The 19788-nt window shown below is 45.9% G+C and overlaps 1 protein-coding gene across 2 annotated transcripts in view; it reads left to right on the forward strand.

Annotated features, from left to right (window-relative positions):
* The window catches only part of LOC110502472 (A-type voltage-gated potassium channel KCND2-like), a 133758-nt gene that overhangs the window by 108384 nt on the left and 5586 nt on the right, over nucleotides 1-19788 (forward strand). The window contains exons 4-6 of one of the 2 annotated variants that reach the window (XM_090213257.1): nucleotides 22-129; nucleotides 2047-2142; nucleotides 19203-19420. In XM_090213257.1, coding sequence (XP_090069383.1) covers nucleotides 22-129; nucleotides 2047-2142; nucleotides 19203-19420 — 422 coding nt within the window. The remainder of the gene's footprint in view (nucleotides 1-21; nucleotides 130-2046; nucleotides 2143-19202; nucleotides 19421-19788) is intronic. The other variant, XM_036960035.2, reaches the window with a different exon arrangement.

The following is a 19788-nucleotide window of genomic DNA, read 5'->3' on the forward strand; positions in this document are numbered from 1 at the left end:
TGTTACCTTTCGTTCAAACAGAAAACCCGGATCGCTAAAAACCGTGCATCGAAGAGCCGGGGCGCTAACTCGTACATGCACTACAAACGCTACAAAGGTCCTTTCCTGATCCACAACTCTCTCAAAGAGGTACTGTGACAGAACCGACCGGTTGGTGGGGCTCATCATCGGCCCGTGACCAGTGCTGCATGTCTCTCAGCTCAGAGCCATGTTGTGACCACGGGGGGCTGCGTAACACCAGGGGGACTGCTTATGGCGTATCATCAGGAGGACTGCTTATGGCGTAACACCAGGGGGACTGCTTATGGCTTATCATCAGGAGGACTGCTTATGGCGTAACATCAGGGGGACTGCTTATGGCGTAACATCAGGGGGACTGCTTATGGCGTAACATCAGGCGGACTGCTTATGGCGTAACATCAGGGAGACTGCTTATGGCGTAACATCAGGGGGACTGCTTATGGCGTAACACCAGGGGGACTGCTTATGGTGTAACACCAGGGGCTGTTGCCCTTGCTGCTCCCAATCCAGTGCTTCAGTATAGTTGGCTTCGTCGTAGACTGTCTTGACAGCACCAATCACCTCTTTCTCAGCTACAGCATTGACATGCACTTTCCAAACTCTATCAGGACCAGCGCTCCACTCTGTTACTCCCCCTGCTGGCGAATTGGAGCTATCACTCACATTGACTCATCATAACCAAGTCGTGCAACTGTCTGCCATACAGGGTGTAGGGTGAAGTTTCCCCTAGATGCTGAACTTCGGTTAGTTTTAATATGTTATATTTAAGATTGGGGTGAAAAAGCTGATCCTAGATCTGTACCTAGAGGAAACTTCATCCTGGAGGGTCCAACAGGGTTTGTAGGGAAAAGATAGAAGGAGTCACAAATGTTTTTTCAGCTGAACACCTGGCTGCTTATCACTCAGTATATGTTGTCTGGAGTGATGAATCACGCTTCACCATCTGGCAGTCCGACGGACAAATCTGAGTTTGGCGGATGCCAGGAGAACGCTACCTGCCCAAATTTATATTGCAACTGTAAAGTTTGGTGGAGGAGAAATAATGGTATAGGGCTGTTTTCATTGTTCAGGTTAGGCCCCTTAGTTCCAGTGAAGGGAAATCTTAAAGTTACAGCATACAATGACATTCTAGATGATTCTGTGCTTCCAACTTTGTGGCAACAGTTTGGGGAAGTCCATTTCCTGTTTCAGCATGACAATGCCTCCGTGCACAAATCGAGGTCCAACCATAAATGGTTTGTCGAGATCGGTGTGGAAGAATTTGACTGGCCTGCACAGAGCCCTGACCTCAACCCCATCGAACACCTTTGGGATGAATTGGAACGCCGACTGCAAGCCAAGACTAATCGGCCAACATCAGTGCCCCACCTCACTAATGCTCTTGAGGCTGAATGGAAGCAAGTCCCCACAACCATGTCCCAACATCCAGTGGAAAACCTTCCTAGAGGAGTGGAGGATGTTATAACAGCAGAAGGGGGACCAACTCCATATTAATGCCCATGATTTTGGAATGAGATGTTTGACGAGCAGGTGTCCTCATACTTTTGGTCATATAGTGTATCTTCCATAGGGTCATCTAAGAACCATTGCAGGCTAGGCTTCTTCATTTCAGCACTGCGTGTGGTTTTCTACAGCTGGCCAATGCCTAACACTCCTCTGCTCAGAGTTGGTCCCTCAGTAATGTTTAGCCCTAATTCCTATTCTCTGTCTTCTTCTCTCTGTGTACCCCAATGTTTAGCCCTAATTCCTATTCTCTGTCTTCTCCTCTCTGTGTACCCCAATGTTTAGCCCTAATTCCTATTCTCTGTCTTCTTCTCTCTGTGTACCCCAATGTTTAGCCCTAATTCCTATTCTCTGTATTCTTCTCTCTGTGTACCCCAATGTTTAGCCCTAATTCTTATTCTCTGTCTTCTTCTCTCTGTGTACCCCAATGTTTAGCCCTAATTCCTATTCTCAGTCTTCTTCTCTCTGTGTACCCCAATGTTTAGCCCTAATTCCTATTCTCTGTCTTGTTCTCTCCCCAAGGCGTCCAAGGAAGCAGGACAGCTCCTAGTGGGAAAACCCAACATTCCCTTTGAGAGCCATCATCATCACCTTCTGCACTGCCTGGAGAAGACCACAGTAAGAACACCTTTACCATAACCCCTAACCATAACCTTTACCATAAACATAACCATAACCCCTAACCATAACCTTTACCATAACCATAACCTTTACCATAACCTTTACCATAACCATAACCTTTACCATAAACATAACCATAACCCCTAACCATAACCTTTACCATAACCATAACCTTTACCATAACCTTTACCATAACCATAACCTTTACCATAAACATAACCTTTACCATAAACATAACCATAACCCCTAACCATAACCTTTACCATAACCTTTACCATAACCTTTACCATAAACATAACCATAACCCCTAACCATAACCCCTAACCATAACCTCTAACCATAACCTTTACCATAACCATAACCCCTAACCATAACCTTTACCATAACCTTTACCATAACCATAACCTTTACCATAAACATAACCTTTACCATAAACATAACCATAACCCCTAACCATAACCTTTACCATAAACAAGCACACACAACACACACGCACACACGCATACACAGACACACACACACACACGCACAGACACACACACACACACACACACCTACATGCCGTTCTATATGGTAGAGTATATGCCTGCATCATACCCCTTAGTGCTGCGTGCAGTATTATGTATGTTGGCTGAGGAGAAACATGAACAGGAAGCAGGAGAGAGAGAGAGAAATGCTTTTACTCCTATGGAACTTTTGTGGGTGTAATGTTTACTGTTAATTTTATTGTTTATTGTCTACTTCATTTGCTTTGGCAATGTTAACATATGTTTCCCATGCAAAGTAAAGCCCTTAAATTGAAATTGAATTGAGAGACAGAGACAGAGAATAACTACTGTGGGTTATGCTTCAACAAAATCCTCTGCATTATCATTAACAGCAGACGTACATTTCCTCAGTGAAAACAATGTACTGAGCAATTGTCAAATTGGCATTTGACCAAATTATCGTACGACAGACCACGTATTCACCCTGCACACCCTAATTGAAAAACAAAACAACCAAAACAAAGCCAAAGTCTTCTCATGCTTTGTTGATTTCAACAAAAGCCTTCAACTCAATTTGGCATGAGGGTCTAGTATACAAATTGATGGAAAGTGGTGTTGGGGAAAAAACATACAACATTATGAAATCCATGTACACAAACAACAAGTCTGCGGTTAAAATAGGCAAAAAACCACACGCATTTCTTCCCACAGGGCCGTGGGGTGAGACAGGGATGCAGCTTAAGACCCACCCTCTTCAACATATATAGAAATGAATTGGTGAGGGCTCTAGAACAGCCTGCAGCACCCGGCCTCACCCTACAAGAATTGATTCAAAATGGCGCCGGAAGAAATGGCAGCAGTTTTACAGGCCCCCAACCAATTGTGCTATATTTTTTCCGCGTTATTTCTAACTTATTTTGTACATAATGTTTCTGCAACCGCATCGTACGACAGAAAAGAGCTTCTGGATATCAGGACAGCGATCACTCACCTCGGATTAGACAAAGATTTTTTTCTACAATGAGCAAGACGCACAGGACATTCTCCAAACACCCAGCAGGGCCGACATCCCTGTTATTTGCAAGAGGAAGCGATGCAGGTACAAAGAACAAAGAATCGGATGCCTCGTCAGGACCCGCAGAAGGCGAGTGGGAAAGCTGCCGTTACCGTCAAAACTACTAGCCAACTTGCAATCATTGGGCAATAAATTATACAAGGTACGATCACGAATATCCTACCAACAGGACATAAAAAACTGTAATATCCAATGTTTCACGGAATCGTGGCTGAATGACGACATGGATATTCAGCTAGCGGGATATACGCTGCACAGGCAAGATAGAGCAGCACGAACAATAGCTGGTGCACGAAATCTAAGGAAGTCTCTAGATTTTGCTCGCCTGAAGTGGAGTATATTGTGATAAACTGCAGGCCACACTACTTGCCTAGAGAGTTTTCAGCTATACTTTTCATGGCTGTTATTTTAACACCACCGACAGATGATGGCACTAAGACTGCACTCAGTCAGCTGTATAAGGAAATAAGCAAACAGGAAACCGCTCACCCAGAGGCGGTGCTCCTAGTGGCCGGAGACTTTAATGCAGGGAAACTTTAATCAGTTCTACCAAATTTCTATCAACATGTTAAATGTGTAACCAGAGATAAAACAAATTCTAGACCACCTTTACTCCACACACAGAGATGCGTACAAAGCTCTCGCTCACCCTCCATTTTGTAAATCTGACCACAATTCTATACTCCTGATTCCTGCTTACAAGCAAAAATTAAAGCAGGAAGCACCAGTGACCAGATCAATAAAAAAAAGTGGTCAGAGGAAGCAGATGCTAAACTACAGGACTGCTTTGCTATCACAGACTGGAACATGTTCCGGGATTCTTCCGATGACATTGAGGAGTACTCCACATCAGTCACTGGCTTCATCAATAAGTGCATTGAGGACGTCGTCCCCACAGTGACTGCACGTACATACCCCAACCAGAAGCCATGAATTACAGGCAACACTCGCACTGAGCTAAATGATAGAGCTGCCTCTTTCAAGGTGCGGGACTCTAACCCGGAAGCTTACAAGAAATCCCTCTATGCCCTGCGACGAACCATCAAACAAGCAAAGCGTCAATACAGGGCTAAGATTGAATCATACTACACCGGCTCCGACTCCGACGCTCGTCTCATGTGGCAGGGCTTGCAAACTATTACAGTCTACAAAGGGGAGCACAGCCGCGAGCTGCGCAGTGACACGAGCCTACCAGACGAGCTAAATAACTTCTATGCTCGCTTCGAGGCAAGCAACACTGAGGCATGCATGAGACCATCAGCTGCGCCGGACTACTGTGTGATCACGCTCTTCGTAGCCGACGTGAGTAAGAGCTTTAAACAGGTCAACATTCACAAGGCCGCGGGGCCAGACGGATTACCAGGACGTGTGCTCCGGGCATGTGCTGACCAACTGGCAGGTGTTTTCACTGACATTTTCAACATGTCCCTGATTGAGTCTGTAATACCAACATGTTTCAAGCAGACCACCATAGTCCCTGTGCCCAAGAACATAAAGGCAACCTGCCTAAATGACTACAGACCCGTAGCACTCGCGTCCGTAGCCACAAAGTGCTTTGAAAGGCTGGTAATGGCTCACATCAACACCATTATCCCAGAAACCCTAGACCCACTCCAATTTGCATACCGCTCAAACAGATCCACAGATGATGCAATCTCTAGTACACTCCACACTGCCCTTTCCCACCTGGACAAAAGGAACACCTATGTGAGAATGCTGTTCATTGACTACAGCTCAGCGTTCAACACCATAGTACCCTAGGCCTGATCACCGACAACGACGAGACAGCCTATAGGGAGGAGGTCAGAGACCTGGCCGGGTGGTGCCAGAATAACAACCGATACCTCAACGTAACCAAGACTAAGGAGATGATTGAGGACTACAGGAAAAGGAGCACCGATCACGCCCCCATTCTCATCGACGGGGCTGTAGTGGAGCAGGTTGAGAGCTTCAAGTTCCTTGGTTCCACATCAAGTTCCACATCAGGGCACGACATTGCCTATTCCCCCTCAGGAAACTAAAAAGATTTGGCATGGGTCCTGAGATCCTCAAAAGGTTCTACATTTGCAACATCGAGAGCATCCTTACCGGTTGCATCACTGCCTGGTACGGCAATTGCTCGGCCTCCGACCGCAAGGCACTCCAGAGGGTAGTGTGTACGGCCCAGTACATCACTGCGGCTAAGCTGCCTGCCATCCAGTCAAAGACCCCAGCCACCCCAGTCATAGACTGTTCTCTCTGCTACCGCATGGCAAGCGGTACCAGAGTGCCAAGTCTAGGACAAAAAGGCTTCTCAACAGTTTTTACCCCCAAGCCATAAGACTCCTGAACAGGTAATCAAATGGCTAACCAGACTATCTGCATTGTGTGCCACCCCCCAGCCCTCTTTTTACGCTGCTGCTACTCTCTGTTTATCATAGATGCATAGTCACTATACAGTCATGTACATACTACCTCAATTGGCCCGACCAACCAGTGCCCCTGCACATTGGCTAACCAGGCGATCTGCATTGTGTCCCGCCACCCCCTCTTTTATGCTACTGCTCCTCTCTGTTCATCATATATGCATAGTCACTTTAACCATATCTACATGCTAATACTACCTCAGCCAGCCTGACTAATATAGCCTTGCTACTGTATATAACCTCGCTACTCTATATAGCCTCTCTACTGTATATAGCCTCTCTACTGTATATAGCCTCGCTACTGTATAAAGCCTCTATACTGTATATAGCCTCTCTACTGTATATAGCCTCTCTACTGTATATAGCCTCTCTACTGTATATAGCCTCGCTACTGTTATTTTCAACTGTCTTTTTACTGTTGTTTTATTTCTTTACTTACCTATTGTTCACCTAATACCTTTTTGGCACTATTGAGCCTGTAAGTAAGCATTTCACTCTAAGATCTACCTACACCTGCTGTATTCAGCATTTCACTCTAAGGTCTACCTAGACCTGCTGTATTCAGCATTTCACTCTAAGGTCTACCTACACCTGCTGTATTCGGCGCACGTGACAAATTAACTTTGATTTGATTTCAATTTGAAGTGAAATGTCTACTGTTTGCTGATGATCTGGTGCTTCTGTCACCAACCAAGGAGGACTTACAGCAGCACCTAGATCTTCTGCACAGATTCTGCCAGACCTGGGCCCTGACAGTAAATCTCAGTAAGACAAAAATAATGGTGTTCCAAAAAAGGTTCAGTCGCCAGGACCACAAATACAAATTCTATCTAGACACCGTTGCCCTAGAACACACAAAAACTATACATACCTTGGCTTAAACATCAGCGCCACAGGTAACTTCCACAAAGCTGTGAACAATCTGAGACAAGGCAAGACGGGCATTCTATGCCATCAAAATGAACATAAAATTTGACATACCAATTAGACTGGCTAAAAATACTTGAATCAGTTATAGAGCCCATTGTCCATTATGGTTGTGAGGTCTTAAATTATCCTCAGTGTACAACATAAAACACCAAATAATGCATGCAGAGCAGAATTAGGCCGATACCTTCTAATGATCAAAATCCACAACCACCAACCACCAAATCCACAACCACCAAATTCTACAACCACCTAAAAGGAAGCGATTCCCAAACCTTCCATAACAAAGCCATCACCCACAGAGAGATGAACCTGGAGAAGAATCCCCTAACTAAGCAAGCTGGTCCTGGGGCTCTGTTCACAAACACACCCCACAGAGCCTCAGGACAGCAACACAATTAGACCCAATCAAATTATGAGAAAACAAAAAGATAATTACTTGACACATTGGAAAGAATTAACAAAAAAACTGAGCAAACTCGAATGCTATTTGGCCCTAAACAGAGAGTACACAGTGGCAGAATACCTGACCACTGTAACTGACCCGAACTTAAGGAAAGCTTTGACTATGTACATTGAGAAAAGCCGCCGTAGGCAGACCTGGCTCTCAAGAGAAGACAGGCTATGTGCACACTGCCCACAAAATGAGGTGGATAACTGAGCTGCACTTCCTAACCTCCTGCCCAATGTATGACCATATTAGAGACACATATTTCCCTCAGATTACACAGATCCACAAAGAATTAGAAAACAAACCCAATTTTGATAAACTCCCATATCTACTGGGTGAAATACCACAGTGTGCCGTCACAGCAACAAGATTTGTGACCTGTTGCCACAATGGCAACCAGTGAACTATACTATATTTATGTTTATTTATATTCCCTTTTGTACTTTAACTATTTGCACATCGTTACAACACTGTATAGATACATAATATGACGTGTAATCTTTTGGAACTTCTATGAGTGTAATGTTCACTGTTCATTTTTATTGTTTATTTCACGTTTGTATAGTCTCTACTTCACTTACTTTGGTAATGTTAACATATGTTTCACATGCCAATAAAGCCCCTTGAATTGAGAGCGCGAGAGCAAGAGAGAGCTTGGTAGCTTGCCGATTCTCCACACTTCTCCCACAGAACAAGTGTAAGCATTGGCTGAAGGGACTTTCCCACCATTGTTAAATCCATCACGGAATGCGCAACTTCCAACTCCAGGAGAAGGGTGGAGCTGTTCCCTCCCCCCCGTCCTTGTTTACTCCCCTTCGAAGATCTAATTGGACTGGATATATAAAAAAGCAATATGATAGGTGGAGCTGACCTTTACACCTACTCAATTGTTTCAGATTGATGAATGGGAGTGAACTACAGAAAATGGGAGGGAACATCTTCCTGAAAAATATAGTATTTCATTTTAGTCATTTAGCAGACTCTCTTATCTAGAGTGACTTACATTAGTGCATTCATCTTAAGATACAGTAGCGAGGTGAGACAACAGTTGCAGTAACTAGATTACATTACATTAAATAGGCTATCAGCCCGAACCTCTTGGTTTAAACTGAGCTTTTTTGTTTAATTTCTGTTTGTAAGTTTGTTTAAAATGTATGTATTGAGAGACGCAATGATGGTGATGGGGTGTGAGAAGCTTTATGTGTGCTTTGTCTCTGTTGTTGTATCTCTTAATATGGGTGAAAATTGTAAAATTCCAATAAAAATACTGTTAAAAAAAAAAAAAAGAGGCTATCAGCAAAGTCAGTGGTAGTTTTTTTTTTTTTTTTAATTGCGGGGGGGTAAGACTGAGGTGTCTTATTTAAGATACTCTTTGAAGAGGTAGAGTTTCAGGCATTAAGATGGGAAGATGGGCAGGGACTCTGGTGGGAGGAGCTATAGGAGGACAGGCTCACTGTAATTGGCTGGAATGGAATCAATGGAAAGGTATCGAACACATCAAACATATGGAAACCACATTTGAGTACTTTTCATTTATTACATTCTAGCCATTACAATGAGCATGTCCTCCTAAATCTCATCCCAGCAGCCTCCTCAGTGTCCTAACATCAGGGGGAAGCTGGCTCCACCATTGGGGTGCCAGGACAGAAAAGGACTTTAGGGACGACCAAGAGACCAGAGGTGGCAGAAAGGAGTGAGGTTGGGATGTAGGCTTTGAGCAGAGCCTGAAGGTAGGGAGGGGCAGTTCTCCTTGCTGCTCCGTACGCAACCACCTTTGTCTTGTAGTGGAACCGAGCTTCTGTAACGGATGTGAAACGGCTAGCTAGTTAGCGGTGCTGGTGGTAACGGATGTGAAACGGCTAGCTAGTTAGCGGTGCTGGTGGTAACGGATGTGAAACGGCTAGCTAGTTAGCGGTGCTGGTGGTAACGGATGTGAAACGGCTAGCTAGTTAGCGGTGCTGGTGGTAACGGATGTGAAACGGCTAGCTAGTTAGCGGTGCTGGTGGTAACGGATGTGAAACGGCTAGCTAGTTAGCGGTGCTGGTGGTAACGGATGTGAAACGGCTAGCTAGTTAGCGGTGCTGGTGGTAACGGATGTGAAACGGCTAGCTTAGTTAGCGGTGGTACGCTCTAAATAGCGTTTCAATCAGTAACGTCACTTGCTCTGAGACCTTGAAGTAGTGGTTCCCCTTGCTCTGCGAGGGCCGTGGCATTTGTGGAGCGATGGGTAACGATGCTTCGTGGGGTGACTGTTGTTGATGTGTGCAGAGGGTCCCTGGTTCGAGCCCGGGTATGTGCGAGGGGACGGTCTAAAGTTATACTGTTACACTTCCACCGAGAGCCAATGGAGTGTACGGAGCACCGGGGTGACATGGGAGCTGCAGCTTTCTGGATAAAATGCTGGGGTTTAACAAGTTGGGAGCCAACAGAGAGTTGTAGTAGTTCAGATGTGTTATGAAGAGTGCCTGGATTAGGACCTGCACTCTTTCCTGTGTGAGATAAGGTCGTACTCTACGGATGTTGTTGAACATGAACCTGCAGGAGCGAGACACTGTTATTATATTTGCAGAGAATTACAGGGTGTTGTCCAGGGTCACGCCAAGGTTCTTTTCACTCTGGGAGGGGGACACTGTGTAGTTGTCAACCGTGATAGAGAGGTCATGGAGCGTGTAGGCCTTCCCCTGGAGGAGGAGCAGCTCTATCTTGTCGAGGTTGAGCTTGAGGTGGTTGGCTGAAATCCAAGCTGAGATATCTGCCAGCAATGCACAGATGCATGTCGCCACCTGGGTGTCAGAAGGGGGGAAGGAGAAAAGTTGAGTGTCATCTGCATAGCAATGATAGGAGAGACCATGGGAGGATATGACAGAGCCAAGTGACTTGTGTATAGAGAAAAGATGAGAGGAGCTAGAACCAAGCCCTGGGGGACACTAGTAGTGATAACACGTGGTGCAGACACAGATCCTCTCCAAGCCACCTGGTAGGAGCGGCCTGCCAGGTAGGATGCAATCCAAGAGTGTGCAGAGGATCTAATGGTTCACGGATGTTGAAGGCAGCAGATGGATCTAGGAGGATGAGAACAGAGGAGAGAGAGTCAGCATTGGCAGAGTGGAGAGCCTCCGTGACAAAGTGGAGAGCAGTCTCAGTTGAGTGACCTGTCTTGAAGCCTGACTGTTCAGGGTCAAGAAGGTCATTCTGAGAGAGATAAAAAAAAAGAGAGATGCTCAGAAACAGCACGCTCAAGTGTTTTGGAAAGAACAGAAAGAAGGGATACCAGTCTGTAGTTTTTGACATCAAAGGGATCGAGGGTTGGTTTCTTGTGGAGGGGAGTGACTCTGGACATCTTGAAGTCAGTGGGGACGCAGCCAGTGGTCAGGGATGAGTAAGTGAGGGAAGTGAGGAATGGGAGAAGGTCTCCAGAGAAAAGGGGATGGGGTCAAGTGGGCAGGTGGTCAGGCGGCTGGACATCACTAGTCGCAGGATTTCATCTGGAGAGAGAAGGTAGAAAGAGGTCAAGGCGTAGGGTAGTTCTGTGTGAGTGGGACCAGTGGACTCAGTAGGCTGTGTGAATGAGGAGTGGATGACGTCAAAGAAAGTGGTTGACAAAGTCGTCTGCAGAGAGAGAGGAGGTGGAGTGAAATAGGAGGGAGGGGGAGGTGGAGTGATATAGGAGGGAGAAGGTGGAAAAGAGTTTCCCAGGTTTGGAGGCAGAGGCGTGGAATTAGAGTGACAGGAAGCGGCTTTAGCAGTGGATACAGAAGAACAAGTAGAGAGGAGGTAATGGAAGGATGGAAGGAAGTTTGGTTTTCCTCCATTTTTGCTCAGCTGCCCACAGCTCTATTCTGTGAGCCACGCAGTGAGTCACTCAGCCACAGAGCAGGAGGGGAGGATCGAGCCGGTTGGGAGGAAAGTGGACAGTGAAAATCAAAAGGAGACGAGAGTAGGGTCGAAGAGGCAGGAGAGAGAGAGAGAGTCAGGAGACAGCAGGGTGAAGGATTTAGTAGAAGGGAGAGATGATAGGATAGAAGAGGAGAGATTAGTGGGAAAGAGAGCGACGATTAAAATACCATCTGGTTAGGGGCTGAGTGGGTAGGGAGAGAGGGAGAAAAAAATTTGATTGACGGCACCCAGTACGATACGTGGGGAAATTAGCTTATCAAGGTGTCATACTCATTGAGGAACTCTCCAAGGTCACCTGGTGGCCGGTAGATGTTAAGCTTGAGTGAACAAGTGGACAAGTTACATTCGAAAGAGGAGCTGGAAAGGTGAGAGTGGGGGAAAAATAGAAAATATCAATTCATTAGAAATAAGTATCTCTGACACCACCGCAACGACCAGATGCTCTCGGAATATGAGAGTTCACATAGTCAGATGAAGAGAGAGCAGCCGGAGTAGAAGTGTTTTCTGGGGTATGTGGACAAAGGTATGTGGGCAACCCTTCAAATCAGTGGAAACAGATATTTCAGCCACACCCGTTGCTGACAGGTGTATAAAATCGAGCACACAGCCATAGAATAAAAAATACTAAATCAAGCTCAGCTGCGAAGTGGTAGGCCACAGAACGAGACCGCCAAGTGCTGAAGCGCATAACGCGTAAAAATGGTCTGTCCACGGTTGCAAGCCTCCGGAAGCAACGTCAGCACAAGAACGGTTCGTCAGGAGATTCATGAAATGGGTTTCCATGGCCAAGCAGCCGCACACAAACCTAAGATCACCATGTGCAATGCCAAACGTTGACTGGAGTGGTGTAAAGCTCGCCGCCATTGGACTCTGGAGCAGTTGAAACGCGCTCTCTAAAGTGATGAATCATGCTTCACCATCTGACAGTCGGATGGACGAATCTGTGTTTGGCGGATGCCAGGAGAACGCTACCAGTCAAAATGTATAGTGCCAGCTATAAAGTTTGGTGGAGGACAAATAATGGTCTGGGGCTGTTTTTCATGGTTTTGGGCTAGGCCCCTTAGTTCCAGTGAAGGGAAATCTTAATGCTGCAACATACAATGACATTCTAGATGATTATTTTCTTCCAACTTTGTGGCAAGTGTTTGGGGAAGGCCCTTTCCAGTTTCAGGATGGCACTGCCCCCTGTGCACAAAGTGAGGTCCATACAGAAATGGTTTGTCGATATCAGTATGTATGAACTTGACTGGCCTGCACAGAGCCCTGACCTCTGACCTCAATCCCATCGAACACCTTTTGGATGAATTGTAATGCTGACTATGAGCCAGGCCTAATTGCCCAATGTCAGTGCCCAACCTCACTAATGCTTTTGTGGCTGAATGGAAGAAAATCCCCACAGCAATGTTCAATATCTGGTGAATAGCCTTCCCAGAAAAGTGGGGGCTGTTATAGCAGCGAAGACGGTACCAACTCCATATTAATGCCCGTGATTTTGGAATGAGATGTTCAATGAGCAGGTGTCCACATACTTTTGGTCATGAAGTGTATGTCTCTCTCGGGGCCAAAAAGTCGAGGGGCTGACAAAAGCTGAGATGAACTAGCCTTTTTGCCCACAGATTGGCAGTTCCAGAGGCTGTCGGAGACTAAAAATTCCATATGGGTTGTGCGCTCAGGGTACACTAGATTAGAAGGGTTGCAGCCCCGGGGTGGGAAGCGTCTGTGAAGCCAACAGGGTGAGGAGCGAACAGGGATAGAAGTCATACGCATACTTTACAAAGCTACAAAAGAGCAAAACGAGATAATCTAAAAAAAAACTAATAATTGCTAACACTAATTGATGATTGCCTAGCAGAGGTGAAGGACACGCCTCTCAGCACTAATTGATGATTGCCTGGCAGTGGTGAAGGACACGCCTCTCAGCACTAATTGATGATTGCCTGGCAGAGGTGAAGGACACGCCTCTCAGCACTAATTGATGATTGCCTAGCAGAGGTGAAGGACAAGCCTCTCAGCACTAATTGATGATTGCCTGGCAGAGGTGAAGGACACGCCTCTCAGCACTAATTGATGATTGCCTAGCAGAGGTGAAGGACATGCCTCTCAGCACTAATTGATGATTGCCTAGCAGAGGTGAAGGACACGCCTCTCAGCACTAATTTATGATTGCCTGGCAGAGGTGAAGGACACGCCTCTCAGCACTAATTGATGATTGCCTAGCAGAGGTGAAGGACACGCCTCTCAGCACTAATTGATGATTGCCTAGCAGAGGTGAAGGACACGCCTCTCAGCACTAATTGATGATTGCCTAGCAGAGGTGAAGGACACGCCTCTCAGCCCTAATTGATGATTGCCTAGCAGAGGTGAAGACAAATACCTCCTCCAACAGACCCACCCACCAATTATCAGAACACTATCACAAATTGACCTGAAATCAGTCCAAATCAATGTCCCAACACTTTAAAGTCAAAAGTACTGAGAATTCAGCAGTTCAAACAGCACTGATTAAATACAGTAGGCTAGGAGGTAGATCACCAACCTTTTATGAGTCAAGATCACTTTCGCAGTCAAAAAGTAAGCCGAGATCTACCGCTCAGATTTTTTTTTTTAAACATAACTTTTTTATTTTTTACATGAACCTAATTAAAATTTGGTTTGTGCAGTAGGCCTAATACATTATCACAGCATATTGGCTCTCAGTCCCCTGGATATCAGGACAGCGATCACTCACCTCGGATTATACAAAGATCTCTTCAACAACAACAACAACAACAACAAGCAGGACTCACACGATATTCTCCAAACACCCCACAGTGCAGAAATCCCAATTATTAGCAAAAGGAAGCGACGCAGAGGATGAAGAACCGGATGCCTCGTCCGGACCCGCAGAAGACAACTAGGAAAGCTGCCGTTACCGTCAATACTACTCGCCAACGTGCAATCACTGGACAATAAACTAGACAAATCACGATCACGGATATCCTACCAACGGGACATCAAAAACTGTAATATCCTATGCTTCACGGAGTCGTGGCTGAATGATGACATGGATATTCAGCTAGCGGGATATACGCTGCATCGGCAGGATAGAGCAGCACACTCCGGTAAGACGAACAATAGCTGGTGCACGAAATCTAAGGAAGTCTCTAGATTTTGCTCGCCTGAAGTAGAGAATATTGTGAAAAATTGCAAGCCACACTACTTGCCTAGAGAGTTCTCAGCTATACTTGTCGTGGCTGTTTATTTACCACCACAGGCAGACGCTGGCAATAAGACTGCACTCAGTCAGCTGTATAAGGAAATAAGCAAACTGGAAACCACTCACCCAGAGGCGGCGCTCCTAGTGGCCAGCGAGCTGCCCAGTGACACGAGCCTACCAGACGAGCTAAATCACTTCTATGCACGCTTCGAGGCAAGCAACACTGAGGCATGCATGAGAGCATCAGCTGTTCCGGACGACTGTGAGATCACGCTCTCCGTAGCCGACGTGAGTAAGACCTTTAAACAGGTCAACATACACAAGGCTGCGGGGCCAGACGGATTACCAGGACGTGTGCTGACCAACTGGCAGGTGTTTTCACTGACATTTTCAACATGTTCCTGATTGAGTCTGTAATACCAACATGCTTCAAGCAGACCACCATAGTCCCTGTGCCCAAGAACACAAAGGCAACCTGCCTAAATGACTACAGACCCGTAGCACGCATGACACAACAGTGGTAGGCCTGATCACCGACAACGACGAGACAGCCCATAGGGAGGAAGTCAGAGACCTGGCCGGGTGGTGCCAGAATAACAACCTATCCCTCAACGTAACCAAGACTAAGGAGATGATTGTGGACTACAGGGAAATGAGCACCAGGCACGTCCCCATTCGCATCGATGGGGCTGTAGTGGAGCTTGTTGAGAGCTTCAAATTCCTTGGTGTCCACATCAACAACAAACTAGATTGGTCCAAACACGTGAAGAGGGCACGACAAAGCCTATTCCACCTCAGGAAACTTAAAAGATTTGGCATAGGTACTGAGATCCTCATAAGGTTCTACAGCTGCAACATCGAGAGCATCCTTACCGGTTGCATCACTGCCTGGTACGGCAACTCCTCGGCCTCCGACCGCAAGGCACTACAGAGGGTAGTGCGTACGGCACAGTACATCACTGGGGCTAAGCTGCCTGCCATCCAGGACCTCTACACCAGGCGGTGTCAGAGGAAGGCCCTAAAAATTGTCAAAGACCCCAGCCACCCTAGTCATAGACTGTTCTCTCTACTACCGCATGGCAAGCGGTACCGGAGTGCCAAGTCCAGGACAAAAAGGCTTCTCAACAGTTTTTACCCCCAAGCCATAAGACTCCTGAACAGGTACCCAAATGGCCACCCGGACTATTTGCATTGTCTGTGTGTGTCCAACCCTTCTTTTACGCTGCTGCTACTCTCTGTTTATCTTAAATGCATAGTCACTTTAACTATACATTCATGTACATACTACCTCAATTGGCCTGACCAACCAGTGCTCCCACACATTGGATAACTGGGTTATCTGCATTGTGTCCCCCCACCTCACAACCCCTCTTTTTACGCTTCTGCTACTCTCTGTTCATCAAATATGCATAGTCACTTTAACGATACCTACATGTACATACTACCTCAATAAGCCTGACTAACCGTGTCTGTATATAGTCTTGCTACTCTTTTTTCAAATGTCTTTTTACTGTTGTTTTATTTCTTTACTTACCTACACACACACACACACACACACACACACACATACTTTTTTTCCCGCACCATTGGTTAGAGCCTGTAAGTAAGCATTTCACCGTAAGGTATACTACACCTGTTGTATTCGGCGCACGTGACAAATAAACTTTGATTTGATTTTGATTTACCTGGCCTGCCAATATTGTTCTTAGACCATATTATATTTAGAACTGTAAAGTCCATGGAGAATAAGAGCACCTCCTCCCAGCTGCCCACTGCACTGAGGCTAGGTAACACTGTCACCACCGATAAATCCACGATCATCGAGAATTTCAATATGCAATTCTCTACGGCTGGCCATGCTTTCCTCCTGGCTACTCCAATCCCAGCCAACAGCTCCGCACCCCTCACAGCTACTTGCCCAATCTCCCAGCTTCTCCTTCACCCAAATACAGATAGCAGATGTTCTGAAAGAGCTGCAAAACCTGGAACCGTACAAATCAGCTGGGCTAGACAATCTGGACACTCTCTTTTTAATATTATCCGCCACATTGTTGCAACCACTATTACCAGTCTGTTCAACCTCTCTTTCATATCGTTTGAGATCCCTAAAGATTGGAAAGCTGCCGCGGTCATCCCCCTCTTCAAAGGGGGAGACACTCTAGACCCAAAGTGTTATAGACCTATATTCATCCTGCCCTGCCTATCTAAAGTCTTCGAAAGCCAAGTTAACAAACAGATCACTGACCATTTTGAATCCCATCGTACTCTCTGCTCTGTGCAATCTGGTTTCCGAGCTGGCCATGGTTTCCGAGCTGGTCACCTCAGCCATGCTCAAGGTCCTAAACGATATCATAACTGCCATTGATATGAGACAGTACTGTGCAGCCGTCTTCATCGACCTGGCCAAGGCTTTCGACTCTGTCAATCACTGTATCCTTATCAGCAGACTCAACATCCTTGGTTTTCTCAAATGACTGCCTCGCCTGGTTCACCAATTACTTCTCAGACAGAGTTCAGTGTGTCAAATCGGAGGGCCAGTTGTCCGGACCTCTGGCAGTCTCTATGGGGGTACCATAGAGGGTTCAATTCTCGGGCCGACTCTTTTCTCTGTATATATCAACGATGTCACTCTTGCTGCGGGTGATTCCCTGATCCACCTCTACGCAGACGACACCATTCTGTATACATCTGGACCTTCTTTGGACACTGTGTTAACTAACCTCCAAACAAGCTTCAATGCCATACAACACTTCTTCCGTGGCCTCCAACTGCTCTTAAACGCTAGTAAAACCAAATGCATGCTTTTCAATCGTTTGCTGCCCACACCCGCCTGCCCCACTATCATCACTACTCTTGATGGTTCTGACTTAGAATATGTGGACTACAAATACCTAGGTGTCTGGCTAGACTGTAAATTCTCCTTCCAGACTCATATTAAACACCTCCAATCCAAAATTAAATCTAGAATCGGCATCCTATTTCGCAACAAAGCCTCCTTCACTCACGCCGCCAAACAAGCATACATGCACTGAGGTCGGGAAGTCTGAGATTTCCGAGTTCCCAGTTGTCTTGAATGCACTGAGGTCGGAAGTCTGAGATTTCCGAGTTCCCAGTTGTCTTGAATGCACTGAGGTCGGAAGTCTGATTTCAGAGTCCCAGTCTTCCACCTGATGGCTAAACTCAAGTTAAAATGCAAGGCTACACTTGGCTAATTATTCATTGCAGCTGCAGCGTGAGTGGAAGAATGGACAACTGTGTTTTATGTTTTAAAATAGTGTTGAATAAAAACGGTGTTGATAGTGCTTGATAAAAACTCACTCATGAAAACAACAGGTCTTTGCTGTATTCTTTGACAGTCTCTCTCTGATCAAGGCATTAAAAGTTATGAAATCTCACTAAAGGCTAGTATCAAACTTTGCTGTGGCTGGGGTTGTGAAAACTTGAGGCACAGTGATTTGAGCTATCGCATTGGGATTGGTCAGAGCAGTAGGTGCTCTCCTTTAGCCACAGGTCTCCCAGTCCGTTGGGTAAGCGGAGTTTGTCTTTTCAGACAAATGAAATGGTTTAAAATGAGAACACTTTGCCTACCCGGTGTGCATGGGTTCTGAATCAAGTGCATCTACCGTGCAACAGAATGTTATTTTTTTTAAAGGAGCCTTTATCGTTGGCCTTTCTACAGAAATATTTGGTGATCAACTAGGAATGCCTTGAAGATCGACCGGTTGGTGACCACTGAGGTATAGGGACAGCACTTGCCAGACTATACCAAAGACAACATTTATTGAAAGACAAAAATATACTTGCTACTCTTGCAGAGATGAGTTGTCTTCACAGGCTATAGAGGGTGTATCTAAAATTGTATTTCCTTTATTCCTCATTTCCTCTTTCCTCGTCTCCTTCTCAAAACGCGCTGGAGGAGAAGATCTGAGGAACCTTGGATCTTCTCCTCCAATGCATTTTTTTGAGAAGGAGGCAAGTAGAGAATGTGCGGGATAAAGAAAAAGCTATTGGGATTCACCCATGATGGTTTCATAATGCCATCTGGTGGTGCAGTCTGGGTCATACGCTCAGTTGACCTTCAAGTCTTATTACCCATTCAACACACGGGGAAAGAGGAACAGCTTCACAGATGGTCCTTGATGTGGACGTCTGGGCCGGGACAATATGCTTCTATTCCCCTGGTACTACTTTATCATTTAAATGAATCATCAAAACACTGTTGCTATGGTTTTGACGTAGGCATTTGTCTCTTTACCAACAAAAAAATGGGCCAATTGTGGGTCGTTAAAGCACAGCAGGTGATTAAAGGAAAGAGGTAAACAACTTTATTATTAGCCCTCTGGGAAAATTGGTTTTGCAGCAAAATCATGTCCATAAAAACAACAGACATTTCACAGGGAATAAGAGACTGATGTCACTGTAAATCATAGGACTGGGTCATACTAATGACTGGAATGGAAAGGTATCAGTCACATAGAAAACATTAAATGTGTTTTGATACAGTTACATTCATTCCAATTCATCCATTACAAGGAGCCCAATCCTCCCAATTTCGCCATCCACCAGCCTCCACTATTACCATTGATTTCCATGTCTCCTTCTCTCTCTCTCTCTCCAGAATCATGAGTTTATTGACGAGCAGACTTTCGAGACCAACTGTATGGAGGTAACCATGGTGAACAAATCCGGATCTCGAACCTCGTCCCTGTCGTCGTCTCCCTCCGGCCTGTCATCCTGCTGCTCCAGACGACACAGGAAAAAGAGCTCCAGTCTGCCCAACTGCAACAACCAGGAGCTTTCCACCATCCAGATCAGAGAGAGGCCTGTGATCAACAGGTAGTCGCACAGACAGATCCACACAAAAAAACACACAGGAGTGTCGTAAGCACGCTTGCCTGGGCGACATGTATTAACGCTCACATGTGTACACACACACACACACACACACACATTCAACCCCCCCCCCCCCTCCCACACACATACACACACACATCAACCCCCTCACGCACACACACACACACACACACACACTCACACACACATTCAACCCCCTCCCCCTCCCACACACACACCAACCCCCTCACGCACACACATACACACAAGCTCACACAGCAAATGGACACACAAACACACAAGCATATACAGTCAAAAGCATGAACACACACACAAGCACACACACACCTCACCCCTCTGTCTCTCTCTGC

The sequence above is a fragment of the Oncorhynchus mykiss genome, chromosome 2 (assembly GCF_057628025.1).
Source record: "Oncorhynchus mykiss isolate SJ-2025 chromosome 2, ASM5762802v1, whole genome shotgun sequence".
NCBI classification, from domain to species: domain Eukaryota; kingdom Metazoa; phylum Chordata; class Actinopteri; order Salmoniformes; family Salmonidae; genus Oncorhynchus; species Oncorhynchus mykiss.